At 47.0% G+C, this 19800-nt stretch overlaps 1 protein-coding gene across 1 annotated transcript; it reads right to left on the bottom strand.

Annotated features, from left to right (window-relative positions):
• Positions 1-1616: 1616 nt before the first annotated feature.
• LOC115088596 (uncharacterized mitochondrial protein AtMg00860-like) lies at positions 1617-2132 on the bottom strand. Its single transcript, XM_029596853.1, has one exon. It carries the CDS (start codon positions 2130-2132, stop codon positions 1617-1619), a length of 516 nt encoding a protein of 171 aa, XP_029452713.1.
• Between the last annotated feature and the right edge of the window lie 17668 nt (positions 2133-19800).

Raw genomic sequence — 19800 nt, forward strand, 5'->3', positions numbered from 1 at the left:
CGGAGACGTCTCACATAAACTACTTGGAAGGGAGGCCTACCGGTGGCCAAATGCCTATGGTGGTTGTAGGAGAATTCTGCCCACGGGAGTAAAGCCACCCAATCATCTTGTAGGTCTCCCACGAAGGCTCGGAGGAAGGCTTTCAAGGTCCAGTTTGTGCGTTCCACTTGGCCATTGCCTTGGGGATGAAAGGCAGTCGTGAAGTCCAACTGGACCCCAAATTTCTTGCAGAGTGCTCTCCAATATTTAGCCGTGAACTATGAGCCCCCGTCAGAGGCAATATGGAGAGGATGTCCGTGTAGGAGAAAGATGGGTTGGGCGAAAAGACTAGCAACCTCATATGCCGTTGGTAACTTAGTGAGGGGGACAAAGTGGGCCATCTTTGAAAACCTGTCGATCATGACCCATATCACTGTTTTCCCTTCAGAAGGGGGCAAGTCCACGATGAAGTTGGTCGACAAATGGGTCCATGGTTTCACTGTGGATATGCAGTGCTTGAAGGAGCCCCCACGGGTGACCAGTCAGCGTCTTTTATTGAGCATAGGTCAGACAGGAGCTGACATAAAGACGAACATCTCTCCTGACCTGAGGCCACCAGTAATACTCGGTTAGCAGATCCAAGGTCCAAGCGACCCCCGAATGCCCTGCGGTCAACGAGTCATGAGCCCATGACACCTTCTTGCGCAGGCGAATGGGTACATCTGTCTTACCCATGGGAACCACCTCTGATGCTGCAAGAAGGACTTTGGCTGGATCGAGGATAACACAGGGCAGATCTGGGTTATCCGCTGTTTCAGCCATGCGTGAGAGGGCGTCCACTCTAATGTTCTTGGAGGCTGGCCTGTACCGGAGGAGGAAATTGAACCGGCTAAAGAAGAGCGACCATCGGGCTTGTCGAGAATTGAGGCATTGGGCTCGGCACAAGGATTCCAGGTTCTTGTGATCTGTATAGATGATCAAGGGGTATTGGGCCCCCTCCAGCCACTGCCACCACTCCTCCAGCATGAGCTTGATGGCTAGGAGCTCCTTATCGCCGATACTGTAATTTCTCTCCGCCATAGAGAATTTTCGAGAATAATAGGAACATGGTAGGGGTTTGCCTTTAGTGGATAACTGGCTCAGGACAGCCCCTACCACAAAATCAGATTTATTTATTTATTTTTTAATTTTTATAGACCGAAGTTCTTGTAGGAACTACAAATCAATCCGGTTTACATACAACTTTTAAATGCCCAAAAAGAGTAGTGGGCTTTACATAGAACAGTTGAACAATAAAACAGGTAACAATAGAACTAACAATAAATTATGGAACAAATAGAATAGATAACCAATTAAACATAGTAATGTAGTAATAAATATTATATAGAAAAAAAAAATATATAAAAGAGATATAAAAGAGATAGAGTAAATTGAGTGTGAGTAAAGTATAAATACAAAGATGAAAGAGCTTAAAAATTAAGGTACAGTTGAAAAAAATTGTAATAGGAAAAAACAGTGAGATAACCCATGATTTGGGTTAAAAGACTTGATTAGGTAGCATTAGATATCTGGGAAGGCTTGACGGAAAAGCCATGTTTTTAGCTTTTTTTTGAACTCCTGATGACTTGGTTCTAGTCTTAGATCTGGGGGGAGCGCATAGATGTGTCTACCTCCACGATGAATCGACGCTGCAGATTTGGATGGTGGAAACAGAGATCAAGGAAAAAGGCTTCCTTCAGCCTCTGGAAAGCACTTATTGCCATCTGGAACCAATTCTTTGCATCGGCACCCTTCCTGGTAAGGGCTGTAAGCGGTGCCACCATCCAGGAGTAATGGGGTATGAACTGACGATAGAAATTAGCGAAGCCCAGGAAGCATTGTAGGGCTTTGAGCCCTACTGGCTGTGGCCAATCCTGAATAGCAGCCACTTTATCAGGGTCCATATGGAAGCCCGTGGATGAGACTATATATCCGAGGAACAACAAGGACTCCTGCTCGAACTGGCACTTCTCTAACTTGGCATAGAGATGATTGTCCAGACGTTTCTGTAATACTTGCCGCACTTGTATGTGGTGCATGAACAAATCCTTAGAATACACCAACACATTGTCGAAGTATACAATGACCGAAGTATGCAACATATCCAAGACCATGCCTCTTGCAGTTTCTGAGCAACCACAAAGAGAGCTCCTTGTGTTTTTCTGGAGACTCAAAATCCTGTAGGGGTGGGGGGGTTGAATCAATGCTTATTTGTTTTCACTAATCAGAATTCTTGCTTTTTCGATCACAAATCCAAAGTCGTTTATATTAACAGGGGAAGCCCTGGCTTTGGCCTCTTTGATCTGAGGAGAGACAAGATCCCCATGATTTTTTATTCTGATGCCTTTATTTCTTCCTTTGAGTGTGCTTTGATGACCAGACCATTTAGCTTCTGCTTTAATCTCTCCATTATGGATTAAACAGGAGACTCCTTCAGTGGATTGATGTAACCACCTTCAGCAGCCACAGGGTTGGTGAGCAAACCTTCTGCAGCTCCAAAACAGAATAACACCACAGTTCTCACCAGTTAGGGACAAGAAAATGCTGTGAGGCGCAAGGGGAGACGTATACACAAAACAACCATGGTTCACAACCTAATGGTGCTCCAAATACAGAAAAGTGTTTATTTTAGAGATCAAAGTCTAGAAATTTAGAAAATATTGAGAAATGCAATCCAACACTTAAAATCAAAGGCAGCTTCTCAGTCAAATCACAGAAGTTACTCACTGCAGTTTGGTCACAAACAGTGCTGCAGAAGATCCTCTAGATAATTTCTCTCTGAAGCTCCTCATCCAGGTCATTCTATTCCTTGAGACCCACTGAAGAACACAGTCAGAAAACCTTTGCTTTTCCAATTGTGGGATTCCTCAAACAGAACCAGTGTCCTCTTGGGCTTGTGGTGACCTGAAACTGATCTGGAGAGAGCTATATACTGCTCCTCCAGCAAACTTACTCATGCACTATCCAGCCCTGAAAGCATTGAGGACTAGCATCTGAGACTGTAAGATCCACAGCCTCATAAATCTATCTAACTCCTATGCTTTGCCTGTGGAAGCACTTCATGTCTTCATTCCAATTCATCCCTTTGGTAAGAAGGCACCTACCATCACTAAACATTAGATACACATCACTATGAGCCACCCACCAATGGAAAGTTCTTCATTTTGATGAAAGGCTCCTTTATAGTGAACCCAGACTAAGATCATATCAGTATGCCATTTAATTCTGTACAATTGTAACCGAGATTGACTGGAATGATGTGGCTTTTTTGGCAGTATTTTGTAATAGGGATGTGAATCGTTTTTTGACAATTTAAAATATCGTCCGATATATTTTAAATCGTCAAAAATCGTTAGGGCCACGATACAATACCAATTCCCCCGATTTATCGTCAAAAAATCGTAAATCGGGGGAAGGGGGAGGGCAGGAAAACCGGCATACTAAAACCCCATAAAACCCACCCCCAACCCTTTAAATTAAATCCCCCACCCTCCCAAACCCCCCCCCCCCAAATGCCTTAAATTACCTGGGGGTCCAGCGGCACACTAAAACACGGCACACTAAAACCCCCTAAAACCCACCCCGACCCTTTAAATTAAATCCCCCACCCTCCCGAACCCCCCCAAAATGTCTTAAATTACCTGGGGGTCCGTAGCAGCAGTCCGTAGCTTAAATTACCTCCGTAGCTAAATCGGGGGAAGGGGGAGAGCAGGAAACCGGCACACTAAATCGTGTAGTCTTCAGCCGGCGCCATTTTGCAAAATGGCCGCCGCAAAATGGCGGCAGCCATAGACCAAAATGATTTGACGCAGGAAGTCATTCCGGACCCCCGCTGGACTTTTGGCAAGCCTTGTGGGGGTCAGGAGGCCCCCCCAAGCTGGCCAAAAGTTCCTGGGGGTCCAGCGGGGGTCCGGGAGCGATCTCCTGCCGCAAATCGTTTTCCGTACGGAAAATGGCGTCGGCCATATGCGTATGGCCGGCGCCATTGTCCGTACGGAAAATGGCGCCGGCAGGAGATCGACTGCAGGAGGTCGTTCAGCGAGGGTTCCGGACCCCCGCTGAACGACCTCCTGCAGTCGATCTCCTGCCGGCGCCATTTTCCGTACGGAAAACGATTCACGGCAGGAAATCGCTCCCGGACCCCCGCTGGACCCCCAGGAACTTTTGGCCAGCTTGGGGGGGCCTCCTGACCCCCACAAGACTTGCCAAAAGTCCAGCGGGGGTCCGGAACAACCTCCTGCATCGAATCGTTTTGGTCTATGGCCGCCGCCATTTTGCGGTGGCCATTTTGCAAAATGGCGCCGGCTGAAGACTACACGATTTAGTGTGCCGGTTTCCTGCTCTCCCCCTTCCCCCGATTTAGCTACGGACCGCCGCTACGGAGGTAATTTAAGGCTACTGAGGTAATTTAAGCTACGGACCGCCGCTACGGACCCCCAGGTAATTTAAGGCATGGGGGGGGGGTTCGGGAGGGTGGGGGATTTAATTTAAAGGGTCGGGGTGGGTTTTAGGGGGTTTTTGTGTGCCGTGTTTTAGTGTGCCGCTGGACCCCCAGGTAATTTAAGGCATTTAGGGGGGGGGTTCGGGAGGGTGGGGGATTTAATTTAAAGGGTCGGGGGTGGGTTTTAGGGGGTTTTAGTGTGCCGGCTCACAATTTTAATGATTTTCACGATACTTTACACACCCAAACGGCAACAATACGATTCCCTCCCCCTCCCAGCCGAAATCGATCGTTAAGACGATCAAGGACACGATTCACATCTCTATTTTGTAATGGCCTGGCACATTAGATGAAAGATTAGGGATGTGCAGCAGGGACGGATTCGTCCCATTCGGTATTTGTATTCATAGGGAGCCAAATCCGTTGCATCCATTCTTGGGGAACCCCGATCCGTTCATTAGTTACATTTGTATTTGTTTCCCAAAAAACCCCCATCCCAACCCTTTAAATTTAATTAACTACAACCCCCCACCCTCCTGACCCCCCAAGACTTGCCGGGTCAGAAGCCAAAAGTCAGAGATCCAAACCAAAGCCAGGGACGAAAGCTGAAGACGGAGTCATGGGACGGAGCCGGGTCAAAATCCAGGAGTCAGAAGTCAATGCCAAAACCAGGAGTGGAAGCTGAGAACGTAGTCAGAAGCAAGTCAAGTCAGGAGCCAGAAGATAGGATGATCAGGACACACTGCAGCAACTAAAGACACAGAAGACCGTGGAATCTCGTTGCAAGGCGAGGTATTGGTGCAGCTGCCGGGTTTAAATAACACGGCAGCGTCTGACGTCAGCAAGGAGCTGTCCACAGTTTCCCACGCTGGCCCCTTTAAATCAGCAGTCCCGGCGCGCGCGCGCCAAGGGGGTGGGGCCAGCCGCGAATCAGCGTTGGCATCTCCCTCGCAGGGAGAACGCCGCGGAGGGTTGTATCTCGGGCCTAGGAGGCCGAAGGAAAGGTGTATTTGTGGCCGGGCCGGGCCGGGCCACCTGGTGATTCCGGGTCCCAGGGCACGGCCCGGGACCATAACAGTACCCCCCCCCCCATACGCCCCCTCTCCAGAGGCCGGGGCTTACTTGGATGATCCAGGTGAAACTTGTGGAGAAGGCTTTTGTCCAAGATGTTGGCGACTGGTTCCCAGGAATTCTCTTCAGGGCCTTGGCCTTCCCAGGAGGGAAGGTATTCAGCACCTGAGGCAGAACCGTATGTCAAGTACCTCTTTAACCTGATAGATGTTGTCTCCTGTGCCTCGGGAGCGGCTGGTGCCGGTGACCTCTCTTGGAAAAGAGAGAGAACCAAAGGCTTCAACAAGGAAACGTGGAAGACGTTGTGGACCCTGAGCGTGTGCGGGAGACGGAGGCGGTAGGATACTGCCCCTATCCTATCTTGGACAGCAAAGGGACCAATGTACCTTGGGGCCAAACTCATCGAAGGAAGCCGTAAGCAGAGGTGTTTGGTGCTTAACCACACTTTCTCCCGGGGAAGGAACACTGGAGGCGGTCATCGCAAGTGGTCCGCAACTTTTTTCATAATAACCGCCGTGCGCTGGAGTTTCTCCTGAGTGGATTTCCAGATCTGGTGCAACTGTCGGGCAGTGATCTGTACGGCTGGAGACGGTACTTCTAACGGTAGTGGCAAAGGAGGCCGTACGTCTGCCGTAAACCATGTAAAAGGGAGACTTACCGGTAGCGGAATGCTTGTGCTGATTGTAAGAAAACTTCGCCCACGAGAGAAGAGCTGCCCAGTCATTTCCTCCTATGAAGGAATGGAGGAACATCTTCAAGGTACGGTTTGTGCGTTCTACTTGACCGTTGGCTTGGGGATGGAAGGCGGTTGTGAAGTCTAGCTGGACCCCAAACTTTTCACAGAGTGCTCTCCAATACTTTGCCATAAACTGGGAGCCCCTGTCGAGGCAACGTGGAGGGGGAGCCCATGGAGGCAAAATATATGCTGCGTAAACAAGTTTGCCAGTTCAGGTGCTGTTGGCTCAAAGTGAGCTATCTTAGAGAATCTGTCTATAGTAACCCAGGTCACGGTTTTCCCTTCTGAAGCAGACAGGTCTACAATGAAGTCCGTGGATAAGTGGGTCCAGGGTTCTGTGGGAACAGGCAGAGGCTGGAAAAGGCCCCCAGGGACGGCCGGTGGGAGTCTTCTGTTGGGCGCAGGACGGGCAGGAGTTAACATAGAGACGGACATCCCTCTTAAACTGAGGCCACCAGTAATACTCGGAGAGTAACTCCTGGGTCCTGGCTACTCCCGGATGGCCAGCGGTTTGGGAGTCATGGGCCCAGGAGAGGACCTTCTCCCGCAGTCGGAGGGGCACCACAGTCTTCCCCATCGGGACCATGTCGGAGGCCGCGAGGAGCACTTTGGCTGGGTCAAGGATGTACTGTGATGAATTAGGGGTGTCCTCCATCTCCGCTGTACGAGAGAGGGCGTCAACCCGGATGTTCTTGTCTGCCAGCCGGTAATGGAGGAGGAAGTCGAAGAGGCTAAAGAAGAGAGACCACCAGGCCTGCCAGGGATTAAGGCGCTGGGCGCGGCATAGATATTCTAGGTTCTTATGGTCTGTGTACACAACCACCGGGTTTTGGGCCCCTTCCAACCACTGGTGCCACTTTTCAAACGCCAGTTTGATTGCCAGCAATTCTTTATCCCCTATGCCGTAGTTCTTTTCTGCAGGTGAGAATTGGCGTGAAAAGTAGGAGCAGGGTAGGAGTTTACCTCCAGGGGATAGTTGGCTTAGGACAGCCACAGCTGTGTCGGAGGCGTCGACCTCCACAACGAACTGTCATTGAGGATCTGGGTGCCAGAGGCATGTGTCCTGGAGAAATACCTCCTTCAGTTCCTGAAAGGCTCGTATGGCCATCGCCAGCCAGTTCTTGGCATCCTCCCCCTTTCTAGTGAGGGCCGTCAGCGGTGCCACCACCTGGGAATAGTGGGGGACAAACTACCGGTAGAAGTTGGCAATCCCGAGGAACCGCTGAAGCACCTTGACCCCCACAGGCTGAGGCCAATTCTTGATGGCGGAGACCTTCTCTGAGTCCATATGTAACCCTGTGGAGAATACAATGTACCCAAGGAAGGGTACTGACTCCTGTTCGAACAAGCATTTCTCAAACTTGGTGTAAAGCTGAATATCACGTAGCTTCTGTAATACTCGACGTACATCATGGTGGTGTGTCTGCAGGTCCTGGGATTATATAAGAACATCATCTAGGTAAACTATTACTGAGGTATGTAACATCTCTCGTAGAACCTCGTTCATGAGGTTCTGAAACACTGCTGGGGCATTGCAGAGACCAAAGGGTATGACCAGGTATTCGTAGTGGCCATCCCTTGTGTTGAAAGTGATCTTCCATTCATCTCCCGTCCAAATTCTCACTAGGTTGTATGCCCCATGAAGATCCAACTTGGTGAGCACCTTGGCCCGTAGTCTGTCCAGAAGTTCCGGGATCAAGGGCAGAGGATACCAGTCCCGCCGGGCAATGCTGTTCAAGCCACGGTAGTCTATGCAGGGTCAGAGGGACCTGTCCTTCTTTGCTACAAAGAAGAACCCCGCTCCAGCCGGGGACTTAGATGGTCAAATGAACCCATGGTCCAGGTTCTCCTGAATGTATGCAGACATGGCCTGAGTTTTGGGAAGGGACAATGGGTATACCTGCCCTCATGGCAGTGAGGTATCGGGGAGCAAGTTAATCGCACAGTCGAAGGGGCGATGCTCCGGGAGGATCTCAGCTTTTTCCTTTCAAAAGACATTGCGGTAGTCCTGGTAGTGGGGAGGCAATGCCAAGGAAGTCATCAGCAGAGGTACTGGTGGCCGTGTGACAGTGGCTAAACAGGAGTCGAAGCACTAGGGGCCCCAGGACACCACCTGGAGGGTATCCCATGCGATTACAGGCGAGTTCTTCCGCAGCCAAGGTAGCCCCAGGATGACCGGATACATGGACTTTTCCAGGATGAGGAACGAAATCTCCTCCTGATGCAGGATTCCAGTGCATAGCGTGAGAGGCCTGGTACACGGAGTGATGGTCCCAGGAAGAATTCTCCACTGAATAGAAGACACGCAGAGAGTGGGTTGCTGTTGCTGGACCAAGTCTTGGAGGATGAAGTTCCACCCAGCCCCGGAATCGATCAGGGCTAGCGTATCGAACTCTCCTTCGGGGAGGAGTAAGGTCACCGGAACGGTGCACGGGGAGGCAGAAGTGGTGTGACATAGGGTTAGCTCCCCGACTGTCCCTAGGTCCAAGCATTTCCCAGACGCTCGCTACAGCGGGCATGGAAATGGCCCTTGCCCCCGCAATACAGGCACAGGCCCAGGGACCAACATCTCCTCCTTTCTTCTTGAGAGATGGGTCCCCGGCCCACCTGCATAGGTTCGGGATCTTGTGCCCCAGAAGAGGCAGACGGTGAGTGACCGCTTCGGGGAAGGTGTGGTTCCGGAGCTCACGGGTCTGTGAGCCGACTTTCTCTCCCGGAACCGGCGTTGGATATGACAGTCTACGCGGCCTGCTAGATCAATGAGATCATTAAAGTCATCTGGGAGATCTCTGGCCGCCAACTCATCCTGAAGTCTTGGGGAGAGACTTTCCAAGAAGATACCGTGCAAGCTGTCATTTCCCCAGTTCAATTTGGTGGCAAGAGTCTGGAAGCCAATGGCGTGTTCCGCCAAAGGCCGGTTACCCTGACTCAGCTGGAGCAGTTCTGATGTGGCAGTAGGTTTGCGGGAGGACTCGTCAAAGACCCGCCGAAAGGCGGTGATGAACTGTACCAGGTTGTCCAAGCGGGAGTCCTGGCACTCCCAGAGGTTGGAGGTCCACGCCAGGGGTCTCCCATCCAGTAGGGAGATAAAGCTTGTCTTCACCCAGTCTGTTGGAAACTGAAGCAGAAGGAGGTTGAATCAAATATAGCACTGGTTCAGGAACCCTCGGCAAAGCTTTGCGTCACCTGAAAACCGCGAGGGTACTGGCATCTGTATAAGTGCTGTTGCTCCGGAATTGGTCCCAGCCCCGGGTGCCGGGGAACTGGAAGCAGTGGCTCCGCCAACACAGTCGGTTAATCCCTGCACTGTCGCCATCAGGGAGTCGAGGCAGGTTTGCTGCTGCTGCAGCCTCTGGGCAATACTCGGGATGGCTTTCAAGCCTGCAAGATCCACCGGGTCCATGGCCTTGCAAACTGTTACGATTGTGGACCCTTGGGCTGGCTGAGACAGTTGGTGGTATGCTGTGGGGGCCCACATTGAGGGTCACAGCCGGGAGGCAGCTCGGAGAGGAGCACTGGATGGCCCGCGCCATTTTTAAAGATGGCGCCGGCCATCCAGTGCTCCCTCCATGTGACAGGGGCCGGCCAATGGCACGGATACCCTGTCACATGGTAAGTGCAAAGGCCATCGGTACCATTTTTATTAGTGGCAGCCAACGGCCCGAGAGCGGGCGATCACTCCTGGGACCCCCACTGGACCACCAGGTACCTGTAAAATGTTTTTGTGGGGGTCGGAAGAGTGGGGGAAGCTAAGGGATTAGTTTTAAAGGGTCGGGGTGGGTTTTTTGTTTATCGGCTTGGGTGCAGCCGATAAACAAAACCACGATTGGGCCAGACGAAAAAAAACACGATGTGAATCGGAACCGGAATTCGAACCGATTCCGGTTCCGATTCACATCTCTAATAGTGACTATCAGCAGTGTGGTGGGATACATGATATAAGACAACATGATTTTACCAGAGGAAGATCATGTTAGACAAATCTGATTGACTTTTTTGATTGAATGACTAGAGAATAAGATTAAGGAAGGACACTTAATGTGATTAATCTGGATTTCAGCAAAGCTTTTGATACAGTCCTGCATAGCAGGCTCATGAACAAATTAAGACTGGGAATGGGTCCCAAGGTGATGGAATGGATTAGAAATTGGTTGACTGACAGACAATGGTGAGTAGTCATAAATGGAACCTATTCTGAGGAGGGAAGAGTGATAAATGGAATGCCTCAGGGATCAGTTCTAGGACTGGTTTTGTTCAATATCTTTGTGAAAGATATTGCAGAAGAGTTAAAAGGAAAACATTTTCTTTTTATGAATGACAATAAGATCTGCAAAAGAGTATACACATCTGAAGGAGAAGAGAAAATGAAACGTGATTTAAACAAATTTGAAGAATATTTGAAGGTTTGGCAGTTGTGATTCAATGTCAAGAAGTGAAAAGTCATGCATTTGGGGTGCAAAAATACAATACGTGATCGGGGAAAAATGTCTGATTTGCATGGACTGAAAGAGAGACCTCAGTGTGATAGTATCTAACGTAAGCTTACGCTTCCAGCACTGTCTCTCATAGAGCAGTATGGAGGCACTGAAAGCAGGGTGAAGGGTTCCTTGCTCCCTCCTTGGGAGGGATCGAGAAGGTTGGGGAAAGGGAGTGAGGGTACTGCCATATAGCAAACATTTGCAGGTGGGTGAGAGGGAAAAGAGCGCACAACCTGCTTTGAAAATTTCCAATACACCGGGACAGAGGAGGTTCTTGTTTATATTTTAAGGAGATGGCGGGTGGGGTAGGGAGGACATGGCCTGACAGGGCCTTAACAAGATATATTTTTTGGGGGGAGTGTGGTGATGGGGATGGCCTCCTGTATGTATTTTATTGGTTTTTATTTTTGACAGTGCTACTTAGCCAGATATCTTTAAAGATATCCGGTTAAGTATCATGTTATCCAGCCACCCAAGGCCAGATAGCTGTGGGACCTAACTGTCTGTATTCAAACATAGCCTGTTAGGTTTTAAAGTTATCAGGCTACATCTAGCTGGATAACTTTAAGCAAGTGTATTCAGCAGGATATTTATATCGCTAAATGGCCTATTGAATATTGGCCTCCCAGTCTAAAAGTACACAATGTTGGTTTCTGTATTGGGAGTCATTACCCAGGATAGGGACCTTATTTGTGGGTAAATCATTGAAATCTTTGACTCACTGTATGGCAGTAGTCAAAAAAGCAAATAGAATGTGAGGAATGATCCAAAAAGGAATGTAGAATAAATGGAAAATAGCATATTGCCTCTGTATTGAGCCAGTATTGTACCTTTTAGTTTGGTCCACTGGTAAGGCAGTTCATACAGGTTCCAAATGGATCAGTAGCAAGGCATCTTCCACCTCAGGCTGAACCAGTAAGACTTAGGTAGTAGGCCCCAAACCAGGACTCAGCAGGAACACAGTATCATGCATAAGCAAATTGGAAACTGGAAGACTAGATGAGACAAATGTACAGATCCGAAGAGAGGGATATGCTGGAGTCAAGACAGCAAGACAAAATCTGGAAACAGGAGTCCAAGGGGCCGGAGGATGAGAACCAAGCTCTGGCAAACTGTAGACTGAAAGTATGGAATATATATGTCTCCAGACAGGAAACAAGAAAGCTGTTAGCAGGAAGAAAGAACTGTCTATCTGGACCTGAGAAGTGCATACTAATTTATACAAGCATTAAGGGGGTCATTTATCAAAATGTGAGAAGGTGTTTTTGCATGTGAAAAGCCCTGTTAATGCATGTGATAGCACCATATGATATGGTGCAATGCAAATTGGAGGAGTTAGGGGTGGAGAGTGGGCTGGGTTAGCCTGTCTGTGGAGAGCTATAGCACAGCTGTAATGCTGATGTTAACTACACCTCTTTGAATTGTGTTAGGCTGTGTGTTAAGGTTTCATTGCCTTTTGTGATGTCTTCTGTAAGGCCTATTTGAGGTGAATTGAAGGGGGAGGGGGAGAGGGAGAGCCTGGCCATAATGTTATTCCCATAGGTAGGTATTTGTATCCCTATGGTAGGCCCACCTAGTAACTCGAGGTGGGGTTTAGGTATGAGTGTAGGGGGTTAGGGGCCACTTTGACATTCTATGTGACACATACGAACAGAACAGTGGTCTCTTGTGAAGACTTGATGACCTTCGGAGTGAGGAAACTCACTCCAAGATGAGATTTGGGCAATGTTCTCTCAACCTAGCTTGATGTTACCCAGGAAGAGAGTCCATCAAGCTAGGTTGAGAGAACATTGCCCAAATCTCATCTTGGAGTGAGTTTCCTCACTCCGAAGGTCATCAAGTCTTCACAAGAGACCACTGTTCTGTTCGTATGTGTCACATAGAATGTCAAAGTGGCCCCTAACCCCCTACACTCATACCTAAACCCCACCTCGAGTTACTAGGTGGGCCTACCATAGGGATACAAATACCTACCTATGGGGATGACATCATGGCCAGTCTCTCTCTCTCTCTCTCTCAAAAATAGTCCACCCAGTGATCATATGCAGGACATACAACATATCTGACACCTAGCACAAATTCAGATAATGTACACTAATTTAGCTCTTTGCATAGCAAATTGTGATAAACTGAATTTTTGCATAAACCACGCCCCTTTTGCTATTGCATGCGGTACTTACCGCATTTTGATAAATCCAGGCCTAAGTTGGTCATTCAGATCATTTTGAAATAGACCCCTATGAGTAAATGACAACACTGTCACAAAGGGGGATAAAAACATCAGTCTAATCAATATGTATGTTATCCCTCAGCTTCATTAACATCAATCAATACTGAGGGCAATTCTCAATAATGTGCATATCTCAGCACATACACAGATAAGTCAGTGCACCTAAAGTTATACCTGTATTTTATAAACTGTGCAGCAAGTACAGTATCTCCATTTGCAAAGTATGGGCATATGTTTCAGTATACGCATATTTTTTGGTTTTTTAATGCAGAGCTCCACAATAGTTTATTCACCTATTTTAAAAGGACACACATTAATTTACATGAAAAATAATTGTAACATATGCATGTAATATCTCTCAGTTTATGCACAAAGCGGGTATTTAATAAAGTTGATTGATATATGTGCATATTTCACTTATGAATACACTTATTTGTGTGCATATTTCCAAGCACAAGCTTGATGAGACCTCTACCAGTTGACCCAGAATTTCACCACTTCTCCATGGCCCTCCACCAGTTCATCCATGTCGCCCACCAATTGCTCCAGCTTCCTTACCCAAAGACAGAAGACAAAAGAGAAGTTAGATTTAATATCAATGACTTTATTAGCAGGTGTAGAAGCATCCACACATGCTTGATGATGCATGTGAGTACTCCATTTGTAAAATACGTAAATGTGCATCCACTTCCAAACCCAACCACTGAGCGTCCTCAAATCATACTCCTTTGGAAGCACATACTTTTCTGTGTGGCAGCAACACTAGTACATGCATGCCCACACTATTATGAAAATTCACTTACCATGCACAGAACCCACTTACGCATGTATATCTTAATTTTATATGCACACCTCCCTCCCCTGTAAGTCTTTGAAAATTATCTCCAATAACAGGCTACCTAAATTTCCCAGTACAGCTATGATCTCTGATTTTCTTATTATCTTTCACTATATGACAGCACATCTCTGGTTTTTTCAGCATATTATTCAGAACATACACAGTTAAATAATTCTATACATGTTCTAAATACTTGGAAAAAAAGTTTAGAATCAATAGTCCTTCAACAATTTATGGATTTCTGGTTTTAGAAGATTTTTTTTTTCCATTTCAGTGACTGAGCTAAAATCTTTTGAAAATAGACCCTGCAAAATAAAGTAATTGAATTCAAGTAAGCGTGTTGCTGTTTTTCTGGTTGCTTATACTCCATTACTTGAATTATTGAAAAAAGTCCCTTATGACAAATGCTTATGAGACAAAAGTAATGTAAAAATATTTAAAAATTCATTGAAGGCATAATTGGAAAAACATTTTTAGCCAGGTGTTGAAGCTGGTTGAAAACAAAGTAGAGATGAATCAAACTAGTAGTGTTTACCATGCAATACAGAAGGAAGAGATATGTGAGCACAAAAAGACAATGAATCATTAACTTAAGCCATACAATGAGGGCAATTTTCAAAGGCATTTTTCAGGTTCCAATGACCTGACTGTAAATTGCCTTACTTGGAAGCATCTATAAGTACTTGTACACTATACAGAAGGGATGTGCATTCATTTAAAACAAAACTGCAAAACACAATGAATAAGGCTAATTTGTTTCATTCAGGGGGCCTGAAAACAAATTGGGGCCCTCCAGAATGAAAGGGACATTATTTGTTTGTTTTGTCTTAAACTGGTTTGGGCCTAGGTCTAAGTTGAAAGCAGGGCCTCACCTAGAGCATAGGCTGAGGCCCAAAGCCAGGGCCATGGCCTATGCCTGAGTGCAAAGCTGGTGCCACGGCCTAGGCCCAAGTGCAATGCCAGGGTGTCAGCAGAGGCATGAGCTGACACCGGGGCCTCAGCCAAGATCTCCAAAAATTAAAATAAGAAAACAAAAACTTACCTTATCCTCCAGGTATCTGATGAAGGCCGGTCCTGATGCCAGACACTAGGCCCAGTCCCAGGCCTGACACCGCAAACCCAACCCAAAGGCTGGGTCCCGATGCCGAGGCCTCAGCCTAGGCTGGGGACCAGACCCAGGCCCGATGCCCTGGCCCAGCCTGGTGGCCAGCTCCCGATGCCGGGGCCTCGGCCCAGCCCCAGACCTTATGCTGTGATCCGACCCAGAGGCTGGGTCCTGACACTGGGTCCTTTTCCTGGACCCAGGCCCAATGCCATGGCCCCGACCTAGGCCCAACACTGCCTCCTGGCTCAGACACTGAGGCCAGATGCCGCAACCTGACCTGAAGGCAGAGTCCTGTTGCTGGGGCTTAGGCCTGGACCCAGGCCCAAAACCGGGGCCTTAGCCAGAAAGCTGGGTCCCGATGCATGGGCCTGGGCTCAGGGTCAAGCCCAGGCCTCCCAGCTCCTCTTCAGGTATTGTCTTCTTTCTTCAGCCTGCAAACCAAATGATGGCGTCCACTGGAGTTAACTCCGGCGCATTCATCCCAGCGGATGGTGCCATTTTGATATATGGCAATTGCTGCAGCCTTGGCCTACGCAAGTCTGAGGCTTTGACCTAGTCCGATACGGCGGATCCCCATCAGACCGAGTAAATGGGGGCTGGGGTGTAGATATTGGCCCCGGTGTTTTTCCGGGAAAGTGGGAGGGAGGGTTTGTTTGTCCATTTTGGAGGGGTTTTTTTTAATTAATTGCTTGATTCATTTTTTTTTTCACATGAATGAAAGGAATCAAGCAATCCATGAACCAACATTCATGGGAAAAAACACTCCCAAAAACAAAATGAAAAAAGAAAATGTATTTATTTATTTTAAAACTTTTCTATACCATCGTTAAGTTAGATAACAGTCACAACTGTTTACAGCAAGGCACGATAATAAAAATGTGAGTGGTATAGATTACAAATTAATCATGTGCCATCATAGTGCGGTAACATTTCATTTTAATAAACTATGTGTGTAAATTAAGCTTGTCTGTTAGGAACATATTAAGCGGATTGAATTTAACATTAATGTGCATTTGTAGCTTACAAGTAACAACTTCTAGTTCGGTGCGTCCTTATCAATCAACTGCTTTTTTCCTTCTCTTTATCTTTATAAAAAGCTTGTTTAAAAAGCCAGGTTTTCAGGTTGGATTTGAATATTTTGAAATTACTCTGCATCCTTATTTCGAGTGGCATGGTGTTCCATAGCACGGGGCCAGCCAGTGATAGTGCTCTCTCCCAAACTTGCATGAGGCGTGCTGTTTTGACAGAGGGGACAGTTAGTAGAGCCTTATTAGCAGATCTTAGGTTTCTTTGCAGGACATGTACACGCAGTGCAGTGTTAAGCCAGTCAGCTTTTTCCTCATGGATTAGTTTGTGTATTATGCATAATGCCTTATATTGGATTCTTTGTTCAATTGGGAGCCAGTGTAAATCAGCAAGCGTTCCTGTAATGTGTTCATTCTTTTTTTTGCCAGTCAAAATTTTAGCAGCTGAGTTTTGTAATATTTGTAGTGGCCGAATTGTAGATTGTGGTAGTCCTAAAAGTAGTGAGTTACAATAGTCTGTACTTGCGAATATCATTGCCTGCAGAACTGAGCGGGAATTGTTTAGCGTTAGTAGAGGTTTTAGTCTTCTCAGGATCATTAGTTTGGCATATCCTTCTTTTATTTTCAATGAGATGTGTTGTTTCATGTTTAGCTCAGGGTCAATTATTACTCCTAGATTTCTGAATATTTTTTTCTGTACATCCCTATTACACAGTGCTCGTAGTTTTAGCCACATTAAAACATGGTCCTATGGGTTTGTTTAAGTTGAGGAGGAAAACAACACTTATCAATTTTGATTTCAAGTTGAATTATTCAAAGCTGAACCCAAACAAAACAAAGATCCTGTGGGTTGGCTTCTTCCCTGGCTCAAGTAGTTTGTTATTTTTCATGTTGGTGAAACTCAGATTTGTCTTCCAGCTGAAGTTCAAAGTTTGGGGATAATCTTGGACTTCAAACTCACCATAGAGATTCTGGTTGAAGTAGTTGCAAAGAAGACTTGTAATTGTTTGTGATTACCTAGGCAGCTTTGGCCCTTTTTGCAATTTCATTTTATGAGAACAGTGATGCAAGCAGTTCTGTTAATCTTAACTGGATTATTGCAACTCCATGTATGCTGGTCTTTCTAAGAGGACAGTTGGAAGACTGCAGATCCTGTAACATGCCGCTGTCAGAATAATAACAGGCCATAACCATTATAAGTGAACTTCATGTTTATAAATGGCTCTCCATTGGTTAACCATGACATGTTGATTACAATATAAGATTCTGTACTTGGTGTTTTGTGCTGTTGCTTGGTGTGAACAAGTTACTTGACAAAAAAATGTGTCAAGTTATTTGCCTACAAGACCAATGCACTCTTGTCAGGAAATATAAGTCGAGGTTCCTTCTGTGACAGCTATATATAAGGCTAGGACTAGAAAGCAGACTTTTTCAGATTTAGCTCCTATCTTGTGGAATGTCTTTCCAATAATTATTAGGGCCATTTCATCTTATTTATCTTTCTATGTATATTTCAAAAAACATGTTTTTTGGTAGGTTGGACTCGGGACTGGGCCCTATTTGAAAAGATAATAGTTTTTTGATGTATTCCCTTGTGGTTTTGTTTTGTTTTTTTTTGCTGGTACAGCAATAACCAATTTAGTTACCACTTGACTATATCTCACTTATAGCGGAGGTGGGGGGGAACTGTATTTTAAATTTGATTGTAAGTAGGGATGTGCACTGATTTTTATTTTGTGTTGTTTTCATTTCGGGTTGTTGTCTGTTAGATTTTTTTTTTAAATGATTTGGGAGGTATTTATTTTGTGTTTTCCTACTTTCAGAGTTAGTGCGCAGTAACTGAAAATGTTACCAGTCGGTTAAAAAGTGTCAGTTTGTGAGGAATTTGTAAGCTACAGGTATGGTTCTGCATTCCATTGGCTGCCTCCTTAGTTACCGGTACTTGTTTGTGTTGCCATGATTGCAAGGTGGTGTTTGTGGGGGTAACAAGTGTAAACAAACAAGTGATGTAATTATAGCATTAAGGTCTAGTCAACAAAAGCATGTAACGCAAATCATATTTAGAATTCACCAATTCTTTTGTATTTTAGGAAAGGGGCCCTGGCATTTTGGGATATACATACTTTGAATTCCCCTGGTGTGAGTCTGTGTGTTTGGGTGGGATGAGGAGTGACCAATGAGAGAAGTGACTTGGGTGAATGTATAGGGTGACAGATGGGACAGAGTCTGGTTGGGGTGGTGAATGGAGAGAGAGGCAACCTGGTGTGTATGTGTGTGTTGGGGGAGTGACTGGGGTAACTGTATGGGGTGGCAGGTTACCCCACACACACACACCAGGTTGCCTCTCTTTCCCACATGTCACCCCAGTCACTTTCCCTCTGTTGCGTCCGTTGGTCTCAGACAGCTTTGACATCTGTGCCTCAACTTTCTTCCTTCTCTCTCCTCAAGCCTTGGGAAGATGGTTGCTGCTGCATCTTCATGCCGCTCTCTCCGGCATCCCCGGAACGGCAACGGTGACGGTGTTCGCCATGGATTTCCTGAGGGCCTCCTAGGGTGCGCGCGCACACGCCACCCATGTCCACATCATGGCGGGAACCTCGGGGGCGTCCCCTCCGAGTGACGTCATGTCATCCGGGTATTTAACCTGCCCTTTGTTTGCTAACAAACTGAGTTAGCAAGGATTGGATTCGCTCCAGTCTAAGCTGCTCTGCCACTTCCCAGCAGCTGCTGGAAGTTCTCTCTCTGCCCTTCGGGGTCATTCATCTCTAACCTGGGTACTAGCTCCTTGGGGGCCCTTATGCTTCTTTCAGGTACCTATCTGGGATACCAGGTACTCGCTCCTTGAGGGCCTACTCTCCCTACCTTGGTGCCTACAGTTCAACTACTTCTGACTGCCAAGATCTTCATCAATACAACTATCTACTTCAGTGAATAACTAACCTTGTCAGTCTGTCTCACCTCCAGCTTCAGCACTGTGAGTCTGCATCCGGGACTTCTCTACTACCTTGTGCAGCCTACCACCTACCTGAGCATGGGACTGATCTCCTCTGCTGAGGACCCCTGGACTACTTCTACTGTGTTACTTCACTGCTGTCGCCCCTGGGCAGTACCAACAAGCTGTATAATAAATATGAATTCTCTGTGTCTGTGTGTATAGAGTCTAGCCTAGTACTGTGGTTCTTCATGGGGCTCCTCCCCGTGGGAGTGGCCATCACTGCAGTACCCAAGAATCCACTCCAACACCTCAAAATCATAACACCCTCTCATTGGTCCCTCCCCACACTCAGTCACTCATCAGTCACTACCCTGAGAATTCTCTCTCTCACCTGTCACCCCATACAGTCACCCCAGTCACTTCTCCTCTCACTAGCCCCACTCCATACACAACAGATGTATTTATCTCACCAGTCACTACCCCAAGAAGTCTCACTCTCACCTGTCACCCCCAGACACCCCAGTTACTCCCTCTCTTGATAGTCACTTCCCGCATACCAGGCTGACTCTCTGTCAACAGTCATATTGCAACCAGTTTCTCTACTCATCACCCCAAACAGTCACCCCAGTCACTCCCTCTCTCAAAAGTCACCCCCACATACCAGGCTGCCTCTCTCTCACCAGTCATTACCTCAACCAGTCTCTCTCCCCCACCTGACATACCATACAGTCACTCCAGTCATTCTCCCTCTCACCAGTCATACTCCACATTCCAGGCTACCTCTCTCTCACCAGTCACCACCCCAACCAATCAATTATCCCCAGTAGACAGAAGATTGAATAAATATAGGTGAAAGGCTCTTCCAGGGCAACATTTAGAATAGATAACTAGAATTCCCAGAATCCTAAGGGAAGAGTAAAATC

The sequence above is a fragment of the Rhinatrema bivittatum genome, chromosome 3 (assembly GCF_901001135.1).
Source record: "Rhinatrema bivittatum chromosome 3, aRhiBiv1.1, whole genome shotgun sequence".
Taxonomy (NCBI): Eukaryota; Metazoa; Chordata; class Amphibia; order Gymnophiona; family Rhinatrematidae; genus Rhinatrema; species Rhinatrema bivittatum.

Excerpts from the sequence above, each read along its gene's own strand:
- LOC115088596 (XM_029596853.1), bottom strand. The coding sequence starts at position 2,132 with ATGGTCTTGGATATGTTGCATACTTCGGTCATTGTATACTTCGACAAT.